The sequence below is a fragment of the Macaca nemestrina genome, chromosome 12 (assembly GCF_043159975.1).
Source record: "Macaca nemestrina isolate mMacNem1 chromosome 12, mMacNem.hap1, whole genome shotgun sequence".
In the NCBI taxonomy this organism is placed as follows: Eukaryota; Metazoa; Chordata; class Mammalia; order Primates; family Cercopithecidae; genus Macaca; species Macaca nemestrina.
In genome coordinates, this window is record NC_092136.1 from 55,630,783 (window position 1) to 55,657,593 (window position 26,811).

The 26,811-nt window shown below is 35.9% G+C and overlaps 1 protein-coding gene across 7 annotated transcripts in view; it reads left to right on the top strand.

The window, feature by feature from the left end:
- The window catches only part of LOC105488765 (SET binding factor 2), a 547,946-nt gene that overhangs the window by 91,181 nt on the left and 429,954 nt on the right, over positions 1-26,811 (top strand). For all 7 annotated transcript variants that reach the window (XM_071075110.1, XM_071075112.1, XM_071075109.1 and 4 more), the window contains exon 2: positions 3,332-3,417. In XM_071075110.1, coding sequence (XP_070931211.1) covers positions 3,332-3,417 — 86 coding nt within the window. The remainder of the gene's footprint in view (positions 1-3,331; positions 3,418-26,811) is intronic.

A 26,811-nucleotide genomic window follows, 5' to 3' on the forward strand; every position in this document is an offset into this window, starting at 1 on the left:
GAAACCAAAAGATTTGTGTGACTCACATTATTGCAATATTCACTTTATTGCTGTGGACTGGAACCAAACCTGCAGTATCTCCCAAGTATGACTGTAATTGTTTCCAGATCCTCTACTACTTTGAAAGAACTCTATCAATCAAAGTGCCTCTTACAGTAGTGTGGTCTCATTTAGGTTCTTTTCTTATGAGGAATACACACCAATTCTAGCTTCATGTAAAAGAAGAAGTATTGTCAAAATGCCTCAGACATTTGCTGACAGATGCTACAGTGCTGCCACAGTTTACTAGAGGTAGAATCTGGAAAAGACTATTTTTTCAGGAAAAGTGAGATGAGGATAAAGATTTGTAAATAAAGATGTTTATTGTAGTATTATTTATAATAGTGAGAAACTAGAAAATGTATGTTCAACAACCTCAAAGGCCCTTTGTAAAATATCAGGTAATAAGCCCGTATATAAAGTTAGGTTTAGTGTGGTATTCATTCGGTAGGAAAAAAATAGGTATTTATGCAAGGAAACCTAGGAATAAATGGATAGTCCAAAATGCTGATAATAATTGTCTCCAGGTGTGGGATTATGGGTGATTTCTTCTTTATATTTTTATGTATTTAAAATTCTTTCTGCACTTAACATTACTTTTATAATTAGTAAGAGTTAACGTGATTGGGCTGGGTGCGGTGGCTTACACTATAATCCTAGCACTTTGGGATTCTGAGGTGGGTGGATTGCTTGAGTCCAGAAGTTCAAGACCAACTTGGGCAATGTGGCGAAACCCTGTCTCTACAAAAAAATATGAAAATTAGCTGGTTGTGGTGGTCTGCACCTGTAGTCCCAGCTACTTGGAGGCTGAGGTAGGAGGATCGCTTGAGTCTGGGAAGTCAAGGCTGCAGTGAGCCATGATTTTGCCACTGTACTCCAGTCTGGGCAACAGAGTGAGACCCTGTCCAAAAAAAAAATTAATATGATAAATATTTCTTGAACCTAAAATACATTAGGTATGGCCTTCAGAGTTGAATAAACAATATAGGGACATGGTTAAACATGATAGAATAAGTACGTTAATTTATCTCTTTCAAAAGAAGGGAGGAATAAACTTAACAATTTCGGTCAGTACCAATGAATTTATTAAAGTAAACATTTTGCTCAGTATAGACTATATGCCAGGAATTCAGTGTGCCAGGTGCTTGGGGAAACAAGTTGGTTACTGAAAGAAAGCAAGCTTGCTGTCATTTCTTCCAGAAAGTTTTATATGGTCTTTCTATCACTGATTGAGCTTACCATAACATAACTGAAATTATCGGTTCATTTGTTTGTTTCCCTGAATTGATTATGAGTTCCTTTAGGATAGGGACTATGTCTTTTTCATTTGTGTACCTCCAGCACCTAGCAATTTGTTTCATTAACTCTGCTTGGGATGTCATAAGTGATGATGCTTGAGGTAGATTTTGAAGAATGAGTGCCTATGATAAAAAGTTGGTTTAGTCTTAACGAAATCCTTCATTCCCCTATAACAAGAGACAGATAAGTTACTGTACTGTAGCAATTATTAATTTTGATTGAGAATATTTTTATTTTGTCTTTTTCAAATAGATTTTGGTTAGACCTCGTTTCAGAATACAGTTCTGAGTTGGTCAGTAAAGTGAATGTCACTTTCCATTTACATTTTAAACATAGAAATTTGGCCGTAAATTGGTTGCAGTTTAGGTGAGGGGCAAGGGAGAAGCTGCATTCATAGAGATGAGGTTGAGAAATCATAGTGGATGAATTTTAAAGTATATTAACAAAATGAATTCGTTGTGCAGACTTCCTCAAGTTAGATATACAAAACAAATAATCAGAATATTGTTGCCTTCATTTCATATGAACTAGGACAACATGTAGAATATACAAGCAACATGAAGATCTTAAAAAACTATAGCAAGAATTAGTTTAGATTTAACATGTACCTTCCATTCCCAATTTGCTCACAAATTACATCCCCAAAGTTCAATGATAAGTTGATTCCTTCTTCGTTGTCACAGGATAATTTTATAACAATAGTGATAGACATCTGTGGTTTTCAACCCAGGGAACATTTGGTAACGTCTGGGCACATTTTTCGTTGTAACAACTTGCTGGTGGTAGGGGGTGCTACTGGAATCTAGGAATTGAGACTATGAATACTGCTAAACATCCTACAATGCACAGGACAATCCCCATCCCCGCAAAGAAGTATCCATCCCCAAATGTCAGTAGTGCTGATGTTGGGAAATCCTGCCTAAACAATGGTAAGGTTCCCAGGCCAGCCTCAAAAACTTTAACCAGTAACAGTACTTATAGCCCATAACTGAAACTTAGTGCTAGTGGTGCCATTTCATTTGTTACTTAAAATTGTTTCATCTCCATAGAAAAGTTCTTCTTAAATTTCAATTTGGGATTAATTTCCTTATTGGGGCACAAAGGGCGGTTACTCCCATAATGTGGTAGAGACTCTAGATTTCAGTGCCTCTGGCTAGTGTTTTTTAGCTTTTCATATGTATCAGTCAATCTTATAGAACAGTGGCCGGGTGCGGTGGCTCACACCTGTAATCCCAGCACTTTTGGAGGCCAGGGCAGGTGGACCACTTGAGGTCAGGAGTTCAAGACCAGTCTGGCCAACATAGTGAAACCCCGTCTCTACTAAAAATACAAAAATTAGCTGGGCATGGTGGTGGGTGCCTGTAATCCTAGCTACTTGGGAGGCTAAGCCAGGAGAATCGCTTGAACTCGGGAGGCGGAGGTTTCAGTGAGCCAAGATCATACGACTGCACTCCAGCCTAGGCAACAGAGCAAGACTCTGCCTCAAAAAAAAAAAAAAAAAAAAAAAAAAAAAGGTTCGTAGACTAGAGATTGCCTTTTATTTCAGTACAGTTATCCCTGGGTATTTGTGGGGATTTGTTCCAGAACCCTTATATAAAATGGTGTGGTATTTGCATATAACCTATGCATATTTTCCTATATACTCTAAATAATTTCTTGATTACTTATAATACCTAATACAATGAATATGGTGTGGAAATATTTGTTATACTGTATTTTTAAGATTTGCGTTTTTAAATTGTTGCATTGTTAATTTTATTTTTTTTCATCCCAAATATTTTCATTTCATGGTTGGGTGTCTCCTGCAGATGCAAAACCCATGGATATGGAGGTCCAACTGTGTAATTTCTAGATGATGCATACTTACATGTTTTTTAAAACTTGAAAATGTTTAATCAGTTTACCAAATACTCATTTAGAAATAAGTAAGAGTAGAATGAGTATTTGTATTTTTTAGGATCCCATAACTGATTCACTTTGGTTTTATTAACAGGGTCAGGAGAAGGTCTAGGGAAAATAATCCAGAGATTTCCACAGAAGGACTGGGATGATACACCTTTTCCACAGGGAATTGAGTTGGTAAGTGGTTGTTGTATTTTTGCATGTTTATAATGTTATTTTTCTTTTTTGTCACATTGATTTTTACATTTATGTTACATTTGCTGTTAAGTAATTTGATAATTTAATTGTAAGTATTACAGTACTAGAAATAATTATCTTCCCTCCTAGTCCCTCAAGTACAGTCATCTTTGAATATATTAATTCTAGAATGCCTATTTTGCTCTTCTTTTTCTCATTTAAATTTGTAATATTAAAGATGAAATTGATGATTTTCATATACTCAGAAGGAGAAAAATTCCACTGATTCTTTAGTAAAAGTCTTAGCCCAGTAACTTTAGGGATACACATATATATATTTTTTTCCTGAAAATGTCCAGGTTATTGTCTTAGTAAAAATGAAACAAAAAAACACAGATAAATAAAATACCAAAAGTTTGTTTAATGTTAACCAGTCATGGTTTGAATTTGATCTTAAAATCACAAATTAGATTTCTTTTGTTTCTAGCTACAAGGTCTGAAGGTTATTTTATAATAGTGCAGTTCAACTCCTTTTGTTGTTGTTGTTGTGGTTAGCCATTTTAAAGGAATTTATTAATTGAACATAATTTATGCTGCCCAAGATATTCTGTCTGGTGGTGGATCCATGGTAGTAAAATGAGGGACTAGAAAGGTGATTACTAAAGTACTTTGCAATATATGTCTATGAAGTTTGGTTCTCTGAATTTACTGGGGGGTGTGTGTGTGTACTTATTTATATTGTGTTTATGGATACGCACACACATACACACATAGAAGCAGTGTCTTCAAGGCAGTCCTGTTGAGAGGCCATTTGGTGTAATATGATACTTAAGAGTGCAGGCTGTGGAGCAGAGTGCCTAGGTTAAAATCTCAGCTGCATGGTATGACTTTTGAGAAGTTACTCAACTACTTTGAGCCAGCAGAACACTTATCCATAAAATGAGAATAATTGTTATATCAATCTCATAGGTTGTTGTAAAGATAAAGTGGAAAAAATACACATAAAATGCTTAGAACAATGTCTTCCATAAATGAGTTGTCCGGTTGTTTAATTAATATTGTTGCTGTTTGTTCAGCATCTCTCAGCACCTTACCCACAGGAACGATTGTTCATTCTCTTGTTGGCATGGATCGGAAATATCTATTAGATATTTTGTATTGAAAATTTGAAATTTTCTCATCCTAGCTAATAACTGTCCAATTTTGCTTCACTGAAAATTAAAGATATGTTGCTAAGTCCTTAGTTTTGATTGTTACAACTCAGCCATGTAGAGAAAGCTGAGGGTTCTGTAGCCCTACAGAGGGGATAAATCTTGAATTTTGGCATTAAAAATGGGGAAGGAATGTGAGGATCCAAGGAAAATGGCTTTTTGGAGAGCCCTTTGTATTCCTTTCTCTTTTTCCCCATATGCCTGCAAATACCAGTACTTGGCCTTACAGTGTGAATAACCAGGCATTTGTTCTATAAAAGCTTTTAAACCCTGTTTCAATGTCTCTTTTAGTGTATTGAGGGGAAATTTTTGGTGCTGGGGACCTGTTAGAACTTTTTGTGGGTTCCTACCTCCATTCACATCAAAGTGTGGAGAGATATAAACTATACCAATTTAACAGTGTGAGCAGTGATTCACCTTCATAAGTTTCAAGAACAGCAGACATCATAGAGGGAGAGAGAAATCATGGATTGGCATAGCTATTTAGCTAGGACAGAGAAAGGATAATGTTGTTTTGAAAGCCAAGAGAATAGATACCTATGATGCCTCTCTTGTTTCTCCAGTAGCAAGGGAGAGAAACATACTGGTTTTACTACTTAGTAAATGGATATTTTCTCTTTGTGTGACAGACACTGCCATGTTCAAGTGCTATAAATGTCTCTCCAATAAGTGGAGTCTTGTGCTGCTAGAATAGTGAAATGGAGGTGCTTAAGAGGTAGACAGAACTTTTCCTCCCTAAGATTTTCCTAGATGACATCTTGGCATATTCTTAACATAGCATTTCAAGATTCATTGGGCTAGATTAATATTTAAAGAGTAATCTGTTGGATTATGTCAGAAATTTTCTTTTTCCTTTTTCCATAATGGATCACAATTTCAATTCTTTAATGTCTATAATGTTGTCAAATACAAAATAAATTTATCTTTTTTTTTTTTTTTTTTGAGACGGAGTCTCGCTCTGTCGCCCAGGCTGCAGTGCAGTGGCCGGATCTCAGCTCACTGCAAGCTCCGCCTCTCGGGTTTACGCCGTTCTCCTGCCTCAGCCTCCCGAGTAGCTGGGACTACAGGCGCCCGCCACCTCGCCCGGCTAGTTTTTTTGTATTTTTTAGTAGAGATGGAGTTTCACCGTGTTAGCCAGGATGGACTTGATCTCCTGACCTCGTGATCCGCCCGTCTTGGCCTCCTAAAGTGCTGGGATTACAGGCTTGAGCCACTGCGCCCGGCCATAAATTTATCTTGTATCTATCAAAGTACATTTTTTTTCTGTCTCTCAACTTTTCCTATTTTTAATATCTCACAAAAATATACAATTATCAAGAACAGGAAATTAACACTAGTACATTATTACTAACTAGACTGTCTACCTTACTCAAACTTTTTCTATCAAAGTACATTTTTAAAACAGAATAAATCACTATTAATTTTTTGTCTAGTCTTTATTGCCGTATTTTTGCATATGTTTAGAGAGTGTGAATAGTCTGTATATGAACAGCAATAACTTGAATAATTGTGATGCCTTATGTGATCTTGAGTAACCCTGTGGCTTCAAGACCAAAGATACATATACTGCAATTTTAGTCTAATTGAAGGTGATCTGGCTTAGTCCTTAAGTGGTTTGTTGTTTCTGGTGTAGTCATGACCCTTTTCTGATGATTTATGGGAAAAATTCTTACCCCTTCCACAATGGTGGAACAACGTTAGCATATAACATTCATGTTAATATCTGACAGTTGTATAGGGTTAATAAATTATGATGAACTCACGTACATAATGGTAGTAGTATATTAATTCACAAATAAGTAAACAGAGGCTTAGGAAGTTTAGATAACTTTACTGAGATCTAACAGCTAGGATACAGCAGAGCTAGGATTCAAACCCTGATCTTCTGACTCTTAGTGTCAGCCAAGATCTGAGAGATTTCTGGGAGTGACACTTTTAGCTATGGTTAGCATTTTAGTGTAAATGGTTAGTATTTTAGTATAAATGCAGAATCTGAAAACAGAATTCCATGATTTGGAAGAACTAAGGTTGAGAAATGTTAAGAGAAGGCTGTGTTATTGAATAGGGACGAGCTTTATTATTTATTTTATCTGAGAACACACATGGGTTCAGAATATAATATTATATTCAAATTATTTTCTATTGCCACTTCTCCTTCCCAGGGAGTTCTAAATGTATTAAAATTCTAAATGAAAAATAGATATGTTCAGCCTTACAACTGGTGGAAAAGGATTTTAGGCATTCATTCACTAATTAATCAAATTCCAAATTTAATTTAGAAGATGCCGAATTTCTTTTTCCATTTTTACATAAAGAAATTGCCTTCTGTTTTTCTATTGAAAAATGGTGAACTTTAATTTGGATGGATTTTAAAAATAGAAATATGAAAGTAAGCTAAACTGAACATAATGACTACTTTTCTAGTTCTGGGATATTTTTCTTTCTCTTGTGCTTTTTAGGCATACATGAAAACCACAGACAGTCATATAAATAAAGTTGCAGTTAATTTTAGTAACAGCATTTCAAAGAAAATTAAATTGGTTTTCAGAGGCATTCTATGGTTAACAATCTATTCCTGATTATAGGAACAATATTTTTATTGGCTAGATCAGAGACATTTAAACAGCTTAAAGAATTAAAGCAAAATAGTATTGTTTTGACCTTAGCTCCTTTTTTTTTTTTTTTTAAGACAGAGTTTCACTCTTGTTGCCCAGGCTGGAGTGCAGTGGCATAATCTTGGCTCACTGCAGCTTCTGCCTCCCAGGTTCAAGCAATTCTCCTGCCTCAGCCTCCCAAGTAGCTGGGATTACAGGCGTGTGCCACCACACCTGGCTAATTTTGTATTTTTAGTAGAGACATGGTTTCACCATGTTGGTCAGGCTGGTCTCGAACTCCTGACCTCAGGTGATCCCCCTGCCTTGGCCACCCAAAGTGCTGGGATTAAGGGTATGAACCAACACACCCAGCCTACCTTAGCTCCTTTTTAAGATGCCTTGTCTTAGGAGTGAATGTTTTTATATCATGATTCAGAAAATACACCACAATCTCAATAGGGCGTGCCTGTACTAAGATTTTTGTTAGACGTGCCTGATTTTTTTAGAATACTAAAGTACTGTGATAAATAAATTTTGTGGCTTGAAAAAAAGAAGCATTCAGTTAGAATATCTAACTTTAATATTCTTAGGAAATTAGTTCTGTTATTTAAATTATACACTAGCGATTCGACTACCTGCAATGTGAATTAGGTCTTCTGTAAATGTAGATTGAGGAGAAGAGAGGAAAAAGAGCTTGTATTCCACATTGTGCAGGTGTAACATAGGAAAAGTGACTTTAATATGGGATGTTATTTGAGGGCAGAGAGGTAAATATAAGTACCATGTAATGCTTTAATTCTTTAAGCTGTTTATAATGCAATACATGCAATAAATGGGTAACAATCATCCATTTGACATAGATATAAATACTATATAGTATTTATATATAGTATTTATAAATACTATATAGTATTTATAATATATAAATACTATATATAATATAAATATATATTATAAATAAAGTATTTATAAATACTATATATAAATACTATATAGTATTTATATCTATGTCAAATGGTTAGGAAACTGAGTATAGAAAAGATGGAAGAGACTTTTCCTTTTTGTAGAAGAATATGCTTGAAAGGAGAATGAGCTGACAGAATCAGGGTTCACAAACATTTTAAAAGGCAGGAGTTATGGGATGTTTAAGAAAATGAAATATAATAAGTAAAACTTTAAGTTCTTGCATGTGAGTATATAAAGCTAGATTTATAAGTAATCATATCCAGCTAGAGAGGCTTGAGAAATATAAGAAGACAGATTTTTAAAAGTTTATAAAAGGTATGTATGGTAGATACTATAGAAAGCATCTGAAGCCTCTGTGCTGAGGTAGGATGCAAGATAAAATACTCAGTTTTAAAGATGGTCCAAAGCTTGGTGTAAACGGTGTGTGGAAGGACTCTGGATTTAGCATACAGTTGAGGCTGAAAACTTAAGAATACTGCTATGAAGTATGAGGACATGGCTTTTAAAACACACTAAGAACTATAAAAAGGATTTTAAAAGTTATGTTCACAACAAAGCAAGTGGATATAAATGGGGGTTAAGCCAGAAAATGGTGGTTTGAGCTCATATTTTTGGTACCCACTTCCAGACTGTTGTTTCTTTGAAGTAATAAAACCACAGGGCAGGGTACCTGATGAAGTCTGGAAGGTACATTTGAGGTAGTAGATTCTTTTATCATCTCTGAGGAAGAGATCAGTTAATCTTAGTGTTATGGTTCTAATACACTTCTCCATACTCACTACAATGGTTTGTTTATCCTGTACTAGAACTAGTGTCTCTCAATTCTGCTTATTTTGCCAGTGCATTGATACCCTCAGTTATGCTAGAAAATCTTTCCCCTACAGTCACATACTTCACTACTGCTCTCAGAACCACTTTAGACAAAATTTTCTTGTCATGCTAGGGTTCTGCTCTACCTGATGCTTTAAGACAAAAGAGAACTTCCTGAGGAAGATGTAGAGCTACATAGGCCTCATCCACTACGTCTGTGTATTGTTTGCAGACAACCTGGACTTCATTACATGGTACCATACTGCTACTCATCTCTCATGTGCTTGTCTGTCATATCACCCTTATGGCTTATTCTGTACTTCTTAAGTTCCAGTTCCTTTTTGCTACTATTCTATTTCTATTCATCCTTTTTCCATTGTACCTATAATTTTAGCAAAAAAAAAAAAAAAAAAAAAAAAACTTTTTTCTTGACTTTATGTTTTAGCTACTATCCTATTTCTTCTTTATTATAAAATGTTTTCAGTGACTCTTCATTTGCTGTCCCAATTTCTCTAAGAGACTAATGTGGTTCAGTAGAAAGAATACGGGATTTGAAACTTAAAAGCCTTGAACGAAGTTAATTTACTCTCTCTGATAATAGTATTTTTCCTACAGGATGTTATTAGGTGATCATCTGTTAATATTTTAATATTTGTAATGTTACAATTTCTTATTTACTCTCATTTCATACCTCTATCTCACCCACATTTCAGAGTGAGGTCAAGAGTTTGAGACCAGCTTGGCCAACATGGCGAAACCCCATCTCTACTAAAAAATACAAAAATTAGCTGGGTGCAGTGGCAGGTGCCTGTAATCCCAGCTACTTGGGAGGCTGAAGCAGGAGAATCCCTTGAACCAGCGAGGTGGAGATTGCAGTGAGCTGAGATGCGCCATTGTGCTCCACCCTGGGAAACACAGCAAGACTCCATCTCAAAAAAAAAAAAAAAAAAAAAAAATTATCGAAACAAACAATAGTGAAAACACAGCATACCAAAGTCTATGGGATATAGTGAAAATCGTATTAAGAGGGAAGTTTGTAGCTATAGGTGCCTACATCAAAAAAGAAGAAAAACTTCACATAAACAACCTAATGATGCATCTTAACTAGAAAGGCAAGAGCTAACCAAACCCAAGATTAGGAGAAGAAAAGAAACTAATAAAGGTCAGAGCAGAAATAAATTGAAATTAAGAAAACAATACAAAAGATCAACAAAGCAAAAAGTTGGTTTTTTGAAATGATAAACAAAATTGACAAACCTTTAGCCCGAGTAAGAAAAAAATAAAGACCCAAATAAATAAAAACAGAGATTAAAAATAAGATATTACAACCGATACTGCAGGTATTCAGAGGACCATTAGTGACTACTATAACCAACTATATGCCAATAAATTGGAAAACCTGGAAGAAATGGATGAATTCCCAGAGATTTACAACCTACCAAGATTGAGCAATGAAGAAATCCAAAACCTGAACAGACCAATAGCAAGTAACAAAATCAAAGCCATAATAAAAAGTCTCCCAGCAAAAGAAAGCCCAGGACCCAGTGGCTTGACTGCTGATTTCTATTAATATCAAGCTTTTAAAGAAGAACTAATTCAATTTCTACTCAAACTATTCCAAAAAATTGAGGAGAAGGGAATACTTCCAAACCTTATTCTATGAGACTAGTATTACTGTGATACCAAAACCAGGCAAAGACACAGCAAAAAAGAAAACCATAGGCCAACTTCCCTGATGAACATTGATGCAGAAATCCTCTATAAAATTTTAGCAAACCAATTTTAACAACATGTTTAAAAGATCCTTCATCATGACCAAGTAGGATTTATCGCAGGGATGCAAGGATGGTTCAAGACACACACACTAATCAACGTGATACATTTTATCAATAGAATGTACAAAAACCATGTGATGATTTTAATTGATGCTGAAAAAGCATCTGATAAAATTCAGCATCCCTTTATGATAAAAACCATTTAAAAACTGGGTATAGAAGGAACATACCTTAACACAATAAAAGCTATATACAACAAAGTCACAGCTAATATCATTCTGAATGGGGAAAAACTGAAAGCCTTTCCTCCAATATCTAGAAGATGACAAGGATGCCCACTTTTACCACTGTTATTCAACATAGTACTGGAAGTTCTAGCTAGAGCAACCAGATAAGAGAAAGAAGTCTAGGGCATCCACATTGGAAAGGAGGAAGTCAAATTATCCTTCTTTGCAGATGATGTGATCTTATATTTGGAAAAATCTAAACACTTCACCAAAAAACTATTAGAACTGATAAACAAATTGAGTAAATATGCAGGATACAAAATCAACATACAAAAATCAGTAGCATTTCTATATGCCAACAATGAATGATCTGAAAAACAAATCAAGAAAGTAATCTCATTTACAGTAGCTACAGATAAAATATCAAGACATTAACCAAAGAAGTGAAAGATCTCTACAATGAAAACTATAAATCATTGATGAAAAAAAAAACTGAAGAGGACACAGAAAAAAAGGAAAGATATTCCATGTTCATGGATTGGAAGAATCAATATTGTTAAAATGTTTATACACCTAAAGCAGTCTATAGATTCAATGCAGTCCTTGTCAAAATATCAATAACATTCTTTACAGAAATAGACGAAACAATTCTAAAATTTACATGGAGGCAAAAAAGACCTAGAATAGCCAAAGCTATCCAGAGCTAAATAAATAAATAAATAAATTAATTAATTAATTAATTAAAAAACTGGAAGAATTACATTATCTGACTTGAAATAGTAACCAAAATAGCGTGGTACTGGCATAAAACCAGACACACAAACCAATGGAACAGAATAGAGAATCCAGAGACAAATCTGTTTATCTACAGGGGACTCATTTCTGAAAAAGGTGCCAAGAACATACACTGGAGAAAAGACAGTCTCTTCAGTAAATGGTGCTGAAGAAACTGGATAGCCGTATGCAGAAGAAAGAAACTAGACTCCTCTTTCTCGCCTTAAAAAAAAAAAATAAAATCAAAATCAATTAAAGACTTAAATGTAAGACTTCAAACTATGAAATTACTACGTGAAAACATGGGAAAAACTCTAGGACATTAGACTGGGCCAAGACTTCGTGAGTAATACCCCATAAACACAGACAACCAAAGCAGAAATGGGCAAATAGGATCACATTAACTTAAAAAACTTCTACACAGCAAAGGAAACAATCAGCGTAAGTGAAGAGACAACCCACAGAATATATAAGGAGCTCAAACAACTGTGTAGTGAAAAAAATCTAATAATCTGATTAAAAGCTGGGCAAAAGATCTGAATAGACATTTCTGAAAGGAAGACATATGAATGTCTATTAAGATCTGAATAGACATTTCTCAAAGGAAGATATATGAAAGGAAGACATATGAAACAGTTATATGAAAAGGTGCTCAGCATCACTGATCATCAGAGAAATGCAGATCAAAACTACAACAAGATATCATCTAACCCCAGTTAAAATGGCTTATATCCAAAAGACAGGTAATAACAAATGCTGGCAAGGATGTGGAGAAAAGGGAACCCTCACACAGTGTTAGTGGGAATGTAAATTGGTAAAACCACTATGGAGAAGAGTTTGGAAGTTCCTCAAAAAACTGAAAATAGAGCTACCATATGATCTAGCAATCCCACTGCTAGTCATGTACCCAGAAGAAAGGAAATCAGTTTATCGAAGAGATAATCTGCACTCCCATGTTTATTGCAACACTGTTCACAATGGCCAAGATTTGGAGGCAACCTAAGTGTCCGTCAATAGACAAATGGATAAAAAAAAGTGACAATACACAATGGAGTATTCTTTGGCCATAAGAAGAATGAGATTCTGTCATTTGCAACAACATGAAACTGGAAGTCATGTTGAATGAAATAAGCTAGGCACAGAAAGACAAACTTGACACATTCTCACTTATTTGTGGGAGCTAAGAATTAAAACAATTGATACCATGGAGATAGAGAAGAAGGATGGTTACTAGATGCTGGGAAGGGTAGTGTGGCAGGGGAGAGGAGGTAGTGGAGATGATTAATGGGCACAAAAATATAGTTAGGTAGAATGAATAAGATTTAGTATTTTATAGCACAACAGGGTGACTACAGTGAACAATAATTTTTGTATATTTAAAAATAAGGAGTATAATTGCATTTTTGTAACACAAAGGATAAATGATTGAGGTGATGGATACCGCATTTACTGATTGTTATGCATTGTATGCCATATCAAAATATTTCATGTACCTGATAAATGTATACACATGTGTACTCACAAAAATTAAAAATTCAAAAAAGATTTCATTAAAAGTACTAACAGCTTCAGGATTTTTCTCCAATTAAATGCTCTTCAAAAGAAAGAAAAACAGTACAATATTATGTACTTACTTTGGAAAGAGGATTAAACTGCTTTAAAACTTGTGTGAGAAATGTGGTCAGTTGGTTAATTTATTGTGGTTTCCTTTGCTTAAAGTTCACTGGCTTTTCCCTTATGCAGTATAACTGCTTTTCCTGAGACTTCTGCACTTTGATAAAAAGATGAGGTGGAACCCTGGATTGTTTTAAATATTTTATTTTCTGACAAGCCAAAGAAGCAGAAGAAGAGACATGTCCTTAGTTAAGAAGCAGCACAGGAAGGCTACCTGCTCATAAATAATATCTTCCCCTCATTCTATTAACTACAGATTCTTTTAGACTGATTCTAGCCTCTTTAAAATTTCTAGAAGATACATTTCAAATTCACATAAGTATTTACCTGGATTAATATTGTTCTACCTGGGTATTATCTGTAATTTCATCTCGCATAGCAACCTGTTTCCCATTGGTGACAGTGACATCTTTGAGTAAGAATGACCATGTGATGCTGATATTAGTAAAAGGGAAGAATTGTTTCTTGAACATGAAACAGGGGTAAGGGTGGAGTCTAGAAACTAATAAGTTAGTTATAGATCACTCACAACTGGCTTCCAGGTACTTAGAGAAAAACAACCTTTTTTGGTCATTGCTCATTTATGCAGAATTTTGCTTTAAAATTTATAGCCTTTTTGAATATTTAGCAATGATAGATTCTAGTCTGTTCATTTAATGATATCTATTTGGTACTTACTATGTGCCAGCAACTGAGATCAGGGTTGAAGATATAACTGTAAACCAGATAAAAGCTATCTTCTCAGAACTTAAATTTCTAGTGGAGAGAGACCAGTATTAACCATAATAAGTTAGTAAATTATGTAGTATGTGATAATTGATAAGTACTCTAAAAAACAATAAAACAGTGATGGATGGAATGTGGCCTATTACTTTGTTTTTGTTTTTTGTTTTGATACAGAGTCTCACTCTGTTGCACAGGCTGGAGTACAGTGGCACAATCTCTGCTCATCACAGCCTCCGCCTCCAGGGCTCAAGTGATTCTTCTCCCTCAGCCTCCCGAGTAGCTGGGATTACAGGCATGTGCCACCATGTCCAGCTGATACTTGTAGTGTTAGTAGAGATGGGGTTTTGCCATGTTGGCCAGGCTGGTCTTGAACTCCTGACCTCAGGTGATCTGCCTTCCTCAGCCTCCCAAAGTGCTGGGATTACAGGCATGAGCCACCGTGCTTGGCCATGGCCTATTACTCCGTAAATAACCAAGGCAACCAGTTTTCTGCTGCTGTTTGCCAAACAGAGTCTAAGGAAAGCAAATGGTCTAGGTAAAATAACTTTTAGCATTTTTCATATTTCCTATATTACCAAACAAATTGTAACTAGATTTTACTTATTTATTTGTTTGTTTATTTAGAAGACAGGGTGTGCCTCTGTTGCCCAGGCTGGAGTACAGTCTGTCGTCAGGGCTCACTGCAGCTTCGACCTCCTGAGCTCAAGTGATCCTCCCACCTCAGCCTTCCAAGTTGTTGGGCCTATAGGCATGATCCACCATGCCCAGCTGATTTTTAAATTTTTATTTTTGTAGAGACCAGGTTTCAGTATGTTGCTGAGGCTGGTCTGGAATTCCTGGGATTACAGACATGAGCCACCGCGCATGGCCTGTAACTAGACTTTTAATCTTAACAAATTACTGAAGAAAATATCTTTAATGTGAAGTATATTGTGGGAAATTATGTGAAGTTCATTAATGGTGGACATTAGTTTCTTACCTTAAATTAACCATTATTTAATGTGTGACCTATTTGTATTTAATAAGAAAATTTCAAAAATATTTGTATTTTATAGAAGGGCAGAGAAAAGAGTAGGGAAATACAGAGTCAGATATTTGCAGCTTATTAAGTACAAGTATAAAAATCTTGTGTGTTTCTAAACTAATCCTGTAACTGAACAATTGCTTAACTGGTACTGAACTTTTCAATTAGTAGCCCTTTTTTTTTTTTTTTTTTTGAGACAGAGTCTTGCTCTGTTGCCCAGGCTGGAGTACAGTGGCATGATCTTGACTCACTGCAACCTCTGACTCACGGGCTCAAGTGATTCTCCTCCCTCAGCCTCCCAAGTGGCTGGGACTACAGGCGTGCGCCACCATACCCGGCTTATTTTTGTATTTTTAGTAGAGATGGGTTTCGTCATGTTGGCCAAGCTTGTCTTGAACTCCTGGCCTCAAGTGATCTTCCCCACCTCAGTCTTCGAAAGTGCTGGGATTACAGGAATGAGCCACCGTGCCCAGCTAATTTGCAGCTTTTAAGGAAAAAATAATTATATTACTTTCGATACCAGGGATTTTCCCCTAATTATTAATACATCATTTTTGGATTTATTCTTTAAACACAATTCATAGACCTGTCATTTTTAGGTTAACTTTTTTAGTGTCTAAATATAGAAGTATATAAACAAGGTTAGTTTATCCTTTAAGATCACTAATGTTTTATGGTTTCTCTTGTGCTTCCTTTACCCCCCTCGCACTTGACAGTTATTTGTATAAAAATCCTTACTGGTAGATTATAATGCATCCTGTGGTTATTGATAGACTTGTTTCTAGTAGTCCTTTCTATAATAGAGTATGACCTTCATTTAATACCTTCACTGGCATAGTGATGAAAATGTTATGAAGTCTTGGGGTTTAGAAAGCACCTTAAAGATTTCCTGGTCAAATTCTAACCTTCCGTTTACTGATTAAATAAGTTTGTATACAGTACCCTTGTCAAGTGATCATCTAATTTTAGTTTATATTAAATATTTGCTATGGTTCATTCAGCCTTATGTATTTTCTTAGTGCCTATTATGTGCTAGTCAAGGTGTTGGGTGCTGGGAATATAGTGGTAAATAAAACCAATGTGGCAATGCCCTTATGGACTTGGTATTGTATGGTTTTTGCAGTGATTGTGAATTTCCTCTTGTATATATACTTACCTTCATTGATCCACATTATCTTCAGGAGTCTTGTTCTTTTTCCTTGAGTTTATAGGATCATTAACTTGACATATGCGAAAAGTACAGTTACTATAATTGAAAATACTGTGAGATCTTTTTCTTCTCAGAAGCCTATTTGCTAAATTTGTATTAAAATACATACATATTCAAATTCCTTTTTCAAGAGTTGAAGGTCCTAATATGTATGGATGTGTCATTAAGTTATAAATATAGAACCCTTAACCTAATACAGATTTCTAGAACTTAGAGCAGAATGTGGAGTATTTCCATCTCATTTAAGTAGATTATACTAAGGGTGAGATTTTAGATACTATCTAGTTGAAGTGACTGACATGGAGATTTGGTTCCGTTTAGTGCTGGTACAGTGTACAGTGCTACAATGTACTGGTAGAATCTTAATGAAGTTGTCGTCTGCATTTCAAAAAGAAATTCAACTTCGACAAATCTTTGGACACCATTTTTGGCTAATTTTGCAACAGATCATATTGGAAACTGGAAACTAGTGCCAACTATTGCTAATGGAGCCATGAGCTCTTGCTGTTATTCTGGCAGTCATTTTTAGAGATGTTAGCTGTAGTGCTATTAGGGCATGAAAGCATGGCAAGGCATTGGATAATGTAAAGTTGATCTAATCCATATCACACTGGATTAATATCTGTGGCAAGCTTCAAATACTAATAGCAATGTATTGTATCTTATAATCTCACATCACCTTAGCGCTTTGGATCATGTAGCTGTCCCTTGTCTGTGGAGGCAAGAGCTCACCTAAAGACCAAAATCATTTATATAGTAAGTTACCCAGGCTGCTAGAAGAGGTATTTCTCCAGATTAAAAATAGAAAATAGGAGGGCCCAAGGTATAGGTCAGAATTAGCCATTGTTTCTTTCTTTCTGTCTCTCAAGAGAAAGTACAGAAGACAGCACTTTCTACATCCTGTTGTAAAGGGAGCTGGGAAGCAAGGAATCCATTTGAGGGACCTTCAGAGTTGTTCCAAGGTTTTGGATGACTATCTGGTTTGGAATAGATTAGGATTTATTAATGCTGAGAGCAAATAAATTGTGGTAGTTTAGTGTGAAACTTGATAAGAGATGCCCTGAGGCACTTGGCTCAGCCCTAAGTGTGTTGAGATACTGAGATCTCTGTGAGCAGTCTTGTGATTAGCCGTCGTATGGTGTATAGATAACATCCTGTATGTCGCATGAAGTGAAAAAGGTTGGAGAGCACTGTAATTTATTGTATTCTATGGACTGTTTTTAGCTATTTGGTTATTTCCATTTGGTAGTCTTTTTAGTCTTCAAACTGTCTCAGTGATACTCAGTGGAACCCAAGATAGATTAAAGGAATCACCGTGCTCCTGTGACAGTTATATAAATAGGGATTTTGGTAATTGAACTAAGAGTGCCCCACTCCAAAGTGTAACTTATGTGTTAAAAAGTCACTTGATTCAGCTACTCTCCCTGCCTATAGATTCTATTAAATATTTCCAGTGCTAAAATCTTAAAGGCTGTGTGTTTCATTTGAATACGAAATGTGATTGATTTCTTTTAGTTTGCTTTAAAGTTTTGCCTATCCAATTTGTGTTTGGTAAATATCTGGAAGGGAGAGTTAATATGTAGGCTGGAATAATGGACTGAAATTAATAAAGTGAATTTTTATGAGGAAATGTAAAATATTTTATTATAATTATGTCCTATAAAATTATGATGTAAGACCTGCAGTTCATGTAAAAAAGACCTAGATGTTTTATTAATAAGACTGGCATGAGCTGTTAGCTTATAGAAAAGCTGATGCAGTTTTTGGCTGTGGAATATCCAAGATCAGTGACAATAGGAGTGGGAATGGAGTATTTAATTGACAGGGTTTGGTTGGATGACTAATTGAATATGGGATGCACTGAGGGACCAAAAGTTATCTCACTGATTCAAATTTGGATAACTGGGAGAGAAACAGTACCTTGATAGAGTAGTGAGAAGATAGAAATAATTGCAGCTTTGTCCAGCTTGACTCTCTAAATGAACTTAAGGTATAACACTGAGAAAGTAATTTGGTAAAGTGGTCAATATCATGGACTCTAGACCAGTCTTCTTGAGTTTTAGTTCTGAGTTCTCCACTTGGTAACACTGTGACCTTGGACAAATTATTTAAAGGCTCTGTACCTTTTTTTTATCAGTCTAATGGGGATAAACTTCATATACTAAATACCAGAAACCATTTTAAGCACTTTATGTATATTAAGTCATTTGATCCTTATGTATCTATTAAATGTTTGCAGTACTAAAATCTTAAAGGCTCTGCATTTCATTTGAATAGGAAATGTGATTGACTTCTTTTAAAGTGTTACTTATCAAATTTGTGTTTGGTATATATCTGGAAGGGAGACATGTGGATCAAATGGCTTAAAACACATAAAGTGCTTAAAATGGTTCCTGGTATATAGTAAGCATAAAAGTGAAAGCTGTTGCTATTCTTATTGTCATTTTTAGGGTACGTTTTCAAAAATAATACTGTGGTTTCAGTATAAAATCTAATGTTACCAAAAGGATCTCTTTCATTAGGAGCAGTTCTAGGAAACTTCATTTTCTTTCCTTACTTGCCACCTCTGCCCTCTCAAACTTGTAGATCCAAGGTGTGGAAAATTAGTTGTGCAATTTTAATTATTAAATCTTGTCATTGTTGTGTATTTTAGGGACGAGAGAGAGTCTTTGAAAAAAATTTTTTTGGCTGTAATTACAATTCTTTTTGAATTTTAAAGAATCATATTGAAAATGTTTATTTCCCACTTTCTGTCATTCTCATCTGGACACTGTGTTTAGCTTCAGTTCAGAGTTGTGATTTCAGCTTTTTTTTTTTTTCCTACTAGACCTCACTTAATGACATTAGCTTTGTCCCTCAGTGAATTTGTCTAGTCCTTTGGACTTCATGTTTTATGCTCTCTTCGACCCTCATACGTTCCCTGATATTTTCATGAAACATACAGGAAGCAATTTGTATTCTTAGAGGAACTAAAACTAGTCTGAAGACTCAGCTGAAAAAGCTGGGTTTTTTGGAAATTTCCAGATGAAAGGGACAGTCTGAGGAATGCTGTCAGACTGGAAGAAGCCCCACATATAAACAGGGCTGTTCCTAGTTATTCTTGGATCTGTAAAGGTCATATAGTTTTGGATGTTTCTTCTGATTTCCTTCCATCTATCACTATTTAAATAAATTATGCATATCCATTTCTGTTCATTCAGTGTTTTAAATAGAGCCTGCCTATTTAACCGCATGTCAGATAAGGATGTTAGAATATGGAAGGGGGTGGAGTACTGGTAATTTGGTTCTGATAATTTGACTGTCAAAACTTGTGACTGTTTTATTAAAAATTTTAAAAAGAGTGCATTTAAGGGTATCTATAAAATAAAGTTGTTCTCACTTTTCTGCATTCTGATATCTTTCTGAATGGAAGAGAAACCAATGCTATTTTAGTTACTGCTCTGGCCTGCAGTGAAGCTCAGACAACATGAAACCCTGCGTTCTTATTTCAAAGACATAATAAAAACTCTTTGGGTGCTCAGCATTAGAGTTTGTCTTTTCACTCTTGGCTATATTTATCATGCTCAATTATATTATTCCTTTGCCGCAAGGATAGAGATTTCAGTTGGTTCCACTAGTTATCCTCAGTCTCCGCTGAGGCATGTATTCAACTAAATGCCTATAACAGAATATTCACACTATAGTGGAATAAATGAGGTAGGGATGTATTTTTCTGCCCTGTTGGAAAAAGCGACAAGGTAGATAACTTGGGGCTGTTATAGTAACTTTGTGATGTTGTCAAAGACTCATGCTCTGTCCAGCTTTTTATTCCTTCCTATATAGGATATCACTCTTATCTTCATGTTGTCATCCTACACAAAAGGAAGAGGAAAGGGAAACAGTGCTAAAAATGCAACTGAGTCTTTCTCCTATTTTTATTTATTTATTTTTTAGACAGGGTCTCACTCTGTTGCCCAGCCAAGAATGTAGTGGCACAATCACAGGTCACCACAGGCTTGAACTTCTGGGCTCAAGCAATCTTCCTGCTTCAGCCTCCTGAGTAGCTAGGACTAGAGATATGTGCCACCTGTCCTGGCAAATCCTTATTTTTAAATTTTTTTTTGTAGAGAAGGGGGTCTTGCTATGTTGCCCGGGCTGGTCTTGAGCTTCTAGCCTCAAGCAATCCTCCTGCCTTGGTGTCCCAAAGTGTTGGGATTACTGGCATGAGCCACCACGCCCACCCTCTTCCTCCTTTTAAAAAGAATTTTCCTGAAAGTGTGCCAAGTGACTTCCAGTGGTATCTCTTTGGCCAGAACTGATGTGTAACCATGTCTGACTACAAAGGAGGCAGAGAAATTTAATGTGTATTTGTTTGAGTTAGGCATATTGCCATACACAATATGGAAAAATGGATATTGGTGGACAGCCAGCAGTCTCTCCCATATTATCCAATATGGAGAGTTCTTAACAGTGCAGGCTTCAGCTAGTCATTCCTGTGCTAATCATTTGTGGTTAGGAAGTTAAAATTGGTTTCTCTTGTCATTCTTGGCTTTATAAATTATAACAGACTGCTTTGGCTTGCTTTTAAAGATGAGGCAGTATAACTGGCAAACACTATGAGGCTTCATACCCTATTCATTAGGAGTAGAGTTATTTAGCATGTTGTGGGAAGAATACATAACTTTCGATGTGTCCATGTTTGTGGCAGCCAGAAAAACATGATTGAAAACTGCTATTTTCTTATGACCCCCCCCCCCCTTTTTTTTTTTTGAGACAGAGTCGTACTTTGTTGCCCAGGCTGGAGTGTAATGGTGTAATTTAGGCTTACTGCAAATTCTGTCTCCCAGGCTCAAGCAGTTCTCCTGCCTTAGCCTCCTGAGTAGCTGGGATTACAGGCATGTGCCACCACGCCTAGCTAATTTTTGTATTTTTAGTAGAGATGGGGTTTCGCCATGTTGGCCAGGCGTGTATCGAACTCCTGGCCTCAAGTGGTCTGCCCACCTTGGCTTCCCAAAGTGCCGGGATTACAGGCATGAGCCACTGAGCCTGGCCTCATGTGACCGAATCTTATTTCTATTTAGAGTCTCTGATCTTTCTAAGCATCATAATGTATTTTGTTATATGTTTTAATAGAAATGTACTTTTTAACTTTAGAGGCAATTCTCTAGTGTTTGTTTAGTAGCTTTGAAAATTTAATCAATATCTCTCCTCTCCTCTTCCTACCTTAAAGGTTAATGAGAGAAGAACCCTGTATTTTGTTACTCATCCTTGTATCCTAATGCCAGGCTTATATGACATGTACTAAATACGTGTTTGATGAATAAATGATTGGCCAAAGGAACAAGAATGGTAGCATTCTGCCAGCTGCAGTGGCATGCACATGTCATCCTAGCTACTCAAGAGGCTGAGATGGGAGGATTGCTTGAGGCCAGAAGTTGGAGACAAGCTTGAGCAACATAGTGAGACCTTGTCTCTAAAAAGTTAAAAAAGTTAGCTGGACATGGTGGCACCCCCCTGTATTCCCAGCTACTCAGAAGGCTGAGAATTGCATGAGCCTAGGAGTTGAGGCTACAGCAAGCTATGATTGCACCACTGCACTCCAGACTGGTGACAGAGTGAGACATCATCTCTTAAAAAAAAAAAAAAGGTAGTGTTCTGTTTCATTTTGAACACTCCTGACTAATTGGGAATCTGTTATTTTGGGAAATTAGAGAGGCAAAACAATATGGTTCAAATAATGTTACTTTGGAGTCATTTGCGTAACAAATGTTTTTTGATCCCCTACGATGTGTCAGGTACTGTGTTAGGTACTGGAGATAGGAAAACAAAATGTGTTTCCTTTTATCAAGGAAAGAAGAGGACTTTAATTATTGAAATTACTGTGATAAATGCTATATGTGTACAGTGGGTCCTAAAGATGCACCTAAAAGGGCTATTTAAACAAGGTTTTGGAACAGTGAGTATGGAAACAGCAGGTTTGTGGTACAAGAAGATTTTATGGAGGAGTGGTACATGTGTAGTTTTGAAGGATGAATAGGAATTAGCCAGGTGCAGGTAAATGGGGATAATGTTCTAGGAAGAGATAGCTGCTTGTGCAGAGGTACAGATATGAAAAGATACAAGGGTATGGGGTGTGGCAGGAGATGTATGAACCAGATAATGAAGGGCTTAGAGTTCTTTTAGAATATCATTAAAGACATTTTCAAAACAACTTCTTTTCTCTCTCTGGTGAAAAAGGAAGCAGTTTTTAAGGACAATCTCAGAAATACAGAAAGGTGTATAAAGAAAAATATGAAGATGACTCATAATCTCTTCAACCAGAGATAACCACTGTTAACATTTTGGCATATGTACTGCCATAATTCCTCTCTTTTTTCCCCCTCTCTTTTTCCTCCTGTCTTTCCTTTTTTTCCTTCTTCCTTTTCTCCTCTCTTTCCCTCTTCTCTGGCCAGATCTTTTTGGCCCTTATGGCAAAAACTTGAAGCACTCAACTGAAAATAGAGATTAGGGGTGGAAAGAGGCAGGGTTTTTATCTTAGGGTCATTTTCTGAAATAAATATTATAGAAAAAGATATAATGTTGGGAATGGAGAGTTTGAATTTGGTCATTAGACATGTTTTTATTTCACCGAAACTAATGTAGCATGTAATATGTGTCCACTTCTATTTTAAGAGCTTTAAAAATTACATATTTAAACCTTTTCATGATCATGCAAGGTAAGAGCAGGTTGAATATCCCTTATCTGAGATGCTTGGGAGCAGAAGTGTTTTTGAAATTTGGATTTTTTTGGATTTTGGAATATTTGCAGATACCATCCAGTTGAGCATCATTAATCCAAATATCCAAAGTCTGCAATGCTGCAATGAGTATTTCCTTTGAGTGTCATCTCGGTGCTCAAAAAGTTTCAGATTTTGGAGAATTACAGATTTTGGATATTGGATTTTCATATTAGGGATGTTTAAACTGTATTATTATTCCCATTTTATAGGTGAGGAAATTGAGACACAAAGAGATCTAGTAATTTGTTTAAAGTTAACAAAACTAGTAACTGAAATCCAGGCTCTAGATTTAAATCAGGGCAGTTCTGGCTCCAGAGATCATGCTCTTTACCACTATGCTATGCTACCTCTCAGAATGAGGCCAAAATATATGTGAGATAGTCAAGTAAAGATATTCAGTAGGCATGCGATTATCCATTGGAAACCCAGGAACAGGTTAGGTCTAGGGATATATATCTGGAAGTAATTTGTATTTTTTCTTTGGAAAAATGTCTATTCAGGTTTTTTTGTTTTATTTTTTATTTTTATTTTTTATTTATTTATTTTTTTTGCCGTTGAGTCATTTGAGTTACTTATACATTTTGGATCTTAACCCCTTATCACATATATGGTTTGCAAGTATTTTCTCCCATTCTGTAGATTGCTTTTTCATTTTGTTGATTGTTTTCTTTGCTGTGCAGAAAAAGTTAAATTTGATATAATCTTATTTGTTTATATTTGCTTTTGTTGCTTATGCTTTTGGTGTCATATCTAAAAAATTGTTGCCGAGAACAATGTCAAGGAGCTTTTGCCCTCTATTTTTATCTAGGAGTTTTACAGTTTCAGGTCTTATGTTATATCAAACTTTAATCCAGTTTGAGTTGATTTTTGTGTATGATGTAAGAAAAGGGTCAAATTTTACTCTTTTGCATGTGGATATTCAGTTTTCCCACCACCGTTTATGGAAGAGACTGTCTTTTGCCCATTGTATATTCTTGGTAACTTTGTCAAAAATTAGCTGACTGTGTATGTGTGAGTTTATTTCTGGGCTCCCTATTCCATTCTATTCGTATACGTGTTCGTTTTTATTCTAGTACTGTGCTGTTTTGATTACTGTACCTTTGTAATACCATTTGAAATTAGGAAATGTAATGCCTCCAGCTTTGTTCTTCTTTCTCAAGATTGCTTTGGCTATTCAGGGTCTTGAGGTTTCATACAAATGTTAGAATTGTTTTTTCTACTTCTATGAAAACTGCCATTGAAATTTTCATAGGGATTGCAGTAAATCTGTAAATCATTTTGGGTAGTATGGACATTTCAATGATATTAATTTATTCAAGCTATGAGCATGATAAATATTCCATTTATTTGTATCTACTTCAATTTCTTTCATTGATGTTTTATAGATTTCCAGGTACAGATCTTTCACCTCCTTGGTTATGTTCAATTTCTAAGTATTTTATTCTTTTTGATGCTATCATACATAGGATTGTTTTCTTAATTTACTTTTTTGGATAGTCCCTCGTTAATATGTAGAAACACAACTGATTTTTGTTTGTTTTGAGATGGAGTTTCGCTCTTGTTGCCCAGGCTGGAGTGCAATGGCATGATCTTGGCTCACTACAACCTCCGTCTCCCAGGTTCAAGCAATTCTCCTGCCCCAGCCTCCCAAGTAGCTGAGATGACAAGCACACACCACCACACCCAGCTAATTTTGTATTTTTGGTAGAGACAGGGTTTCACCATGTTGGTCAGGCTGGTCTCGAACTCCTGACGTCAGGTGATCGCCCGCCTTGGCCTCCCAGAGTGCTGGGATTACAGGCATAAGCCACCACGCCTGGCCCACTACTGATTTTTATATGTGGATTTTGTATCTTACGACTTTACTGAACTTGTTTATTAGTTCTAACAGATTTTTGGTGGAGTACTTAGGGTTTTCTCTCTATGTATACATAATATTACGTCATCTGCAAAGACATTTTTTACTTCTTCTTTTACAGTTTGAGTGTCTTTTATTTCCTTTTCATGTCTAATTGTAACTGCCCAAGGGGTTCACCTTGCCTGCTGCCTAGCCAGAGCCGATTCATCAAGACACGGGAATTGCAGTAGAGAACGTGTAATTCACGCAGAGCCAGCTGTGCGGGAGACCGGAGTTTTATCATTACCCAAATCAGTCTCCCCAAGAGTTTTTAAGGGTAACCTGGGGGGAAGCCAGTGAGCCCACAGTGCTGATTGGTCAGGGATGAAATCATAGGCAGTCGAAGCTGTCTTCTTGTGCTGAGTCAGTTCCTGGGTGGGGGCCACAAGATCAGATGAACCAGTTTATTGATCTGGGTGGTGCCAGCTGATCCATCAAGTGCAGGGTCTGCAAAACATCTCAAGCACTGATCTTATGAACAATTTAGGGAGGGTCAGAATCTTGTAGCTTCCAGCTGTATGACTCCTAAACCATCATTTCTAATCTTGTGGCTAATGTTAGTCCCACAAAGGCAATCTAGTACCCAGGCCAGAAGGAGGTCTGCTTTGTGAAAGGGCTGTTACCATCTTCTTTTAAACGATAAACTACATTTCTCCCAAAGTTAGTTCAACCTACGCCAAGAAACAAACAAGGACAGCTTGGAGATTAGAAGCAAGATGGAGTCGGGTAAGTTAGATCTCTTTCACTGTCTCAGTCATAATTTTGCAAAGGCAGTTTCATAATTGCTTGTCTCTGATGTTAGAGGAAGAACTTTCAGAGGAAAAGCTTTTTGTCATTGAATATGATGTTATAGACTTTATTATTTTGGGGGTACATCCTTCTTACCTAATTTGTTGAGAGTTTTTATCATTAAAATATATTGAATTTTATCAAATGCTGTTTGTGATCTAATGAGATGATCGTGTGATATTAATAATGCTGTTAATGTGGTATACTAAATTTATGGATTTGCATATATTGAACCATTCTTGCACTCCAGGGATAAATCCTACTGGATCATGGTATAGGATGTTTGTAGTGTGCTGTTGAATTCCGTTTGTTTAATATTTTTGAGTCTGTATTCACCAGGGATGTTAGCTTGTACTTTTCTTTTTCTGTAGTCTTTATATGGCTTTTTATGATTTGTATGATTCAGTCTCCTTGCTAATTATTCATCTGCTCAGATTTCCTATTTTGTCATGATTTAGTGATAGTAGGTTTTATGTTTTTAGGAATTTATACATTTCTTCTAGGTTATTCAGTTTGTTTGGATATGATTGTTCATAGTAATCTCTTATGGTTCTATTTCTGTGACATCAGTTGTAGTGTCTGCTGTTTTATTTCTGATTTTATCTATTTGAGTCTTCTCTTTTCCTAGTCTGGATAAAGGCTTGTCAGTTTTGCTTATCTTTTCAAAAAACCACCTCTTAGTTTTGTTGATTTTTTTCTTTTGCTTTCCTTGTTTATATTTCATTTATTTCTGCTCTAATCTTCATTATTTTCTTTTCTATTGCTGACTCGGACTTAGTTTGCTCTTCTTTTTCTAGTTCTTGAGGTATAAAGTGAAGTTGTTTATTTGAGATCTTTGATTTTTTTCTTAATGTAGGCATTTAGTACTATAAACTTTCCTCTTAGAACTGCTTTTGCTGCATCCTATAAGTTTTGATATGTTATTTTTTCATTCTCACTTTCTCAAGATATTTTTTGAC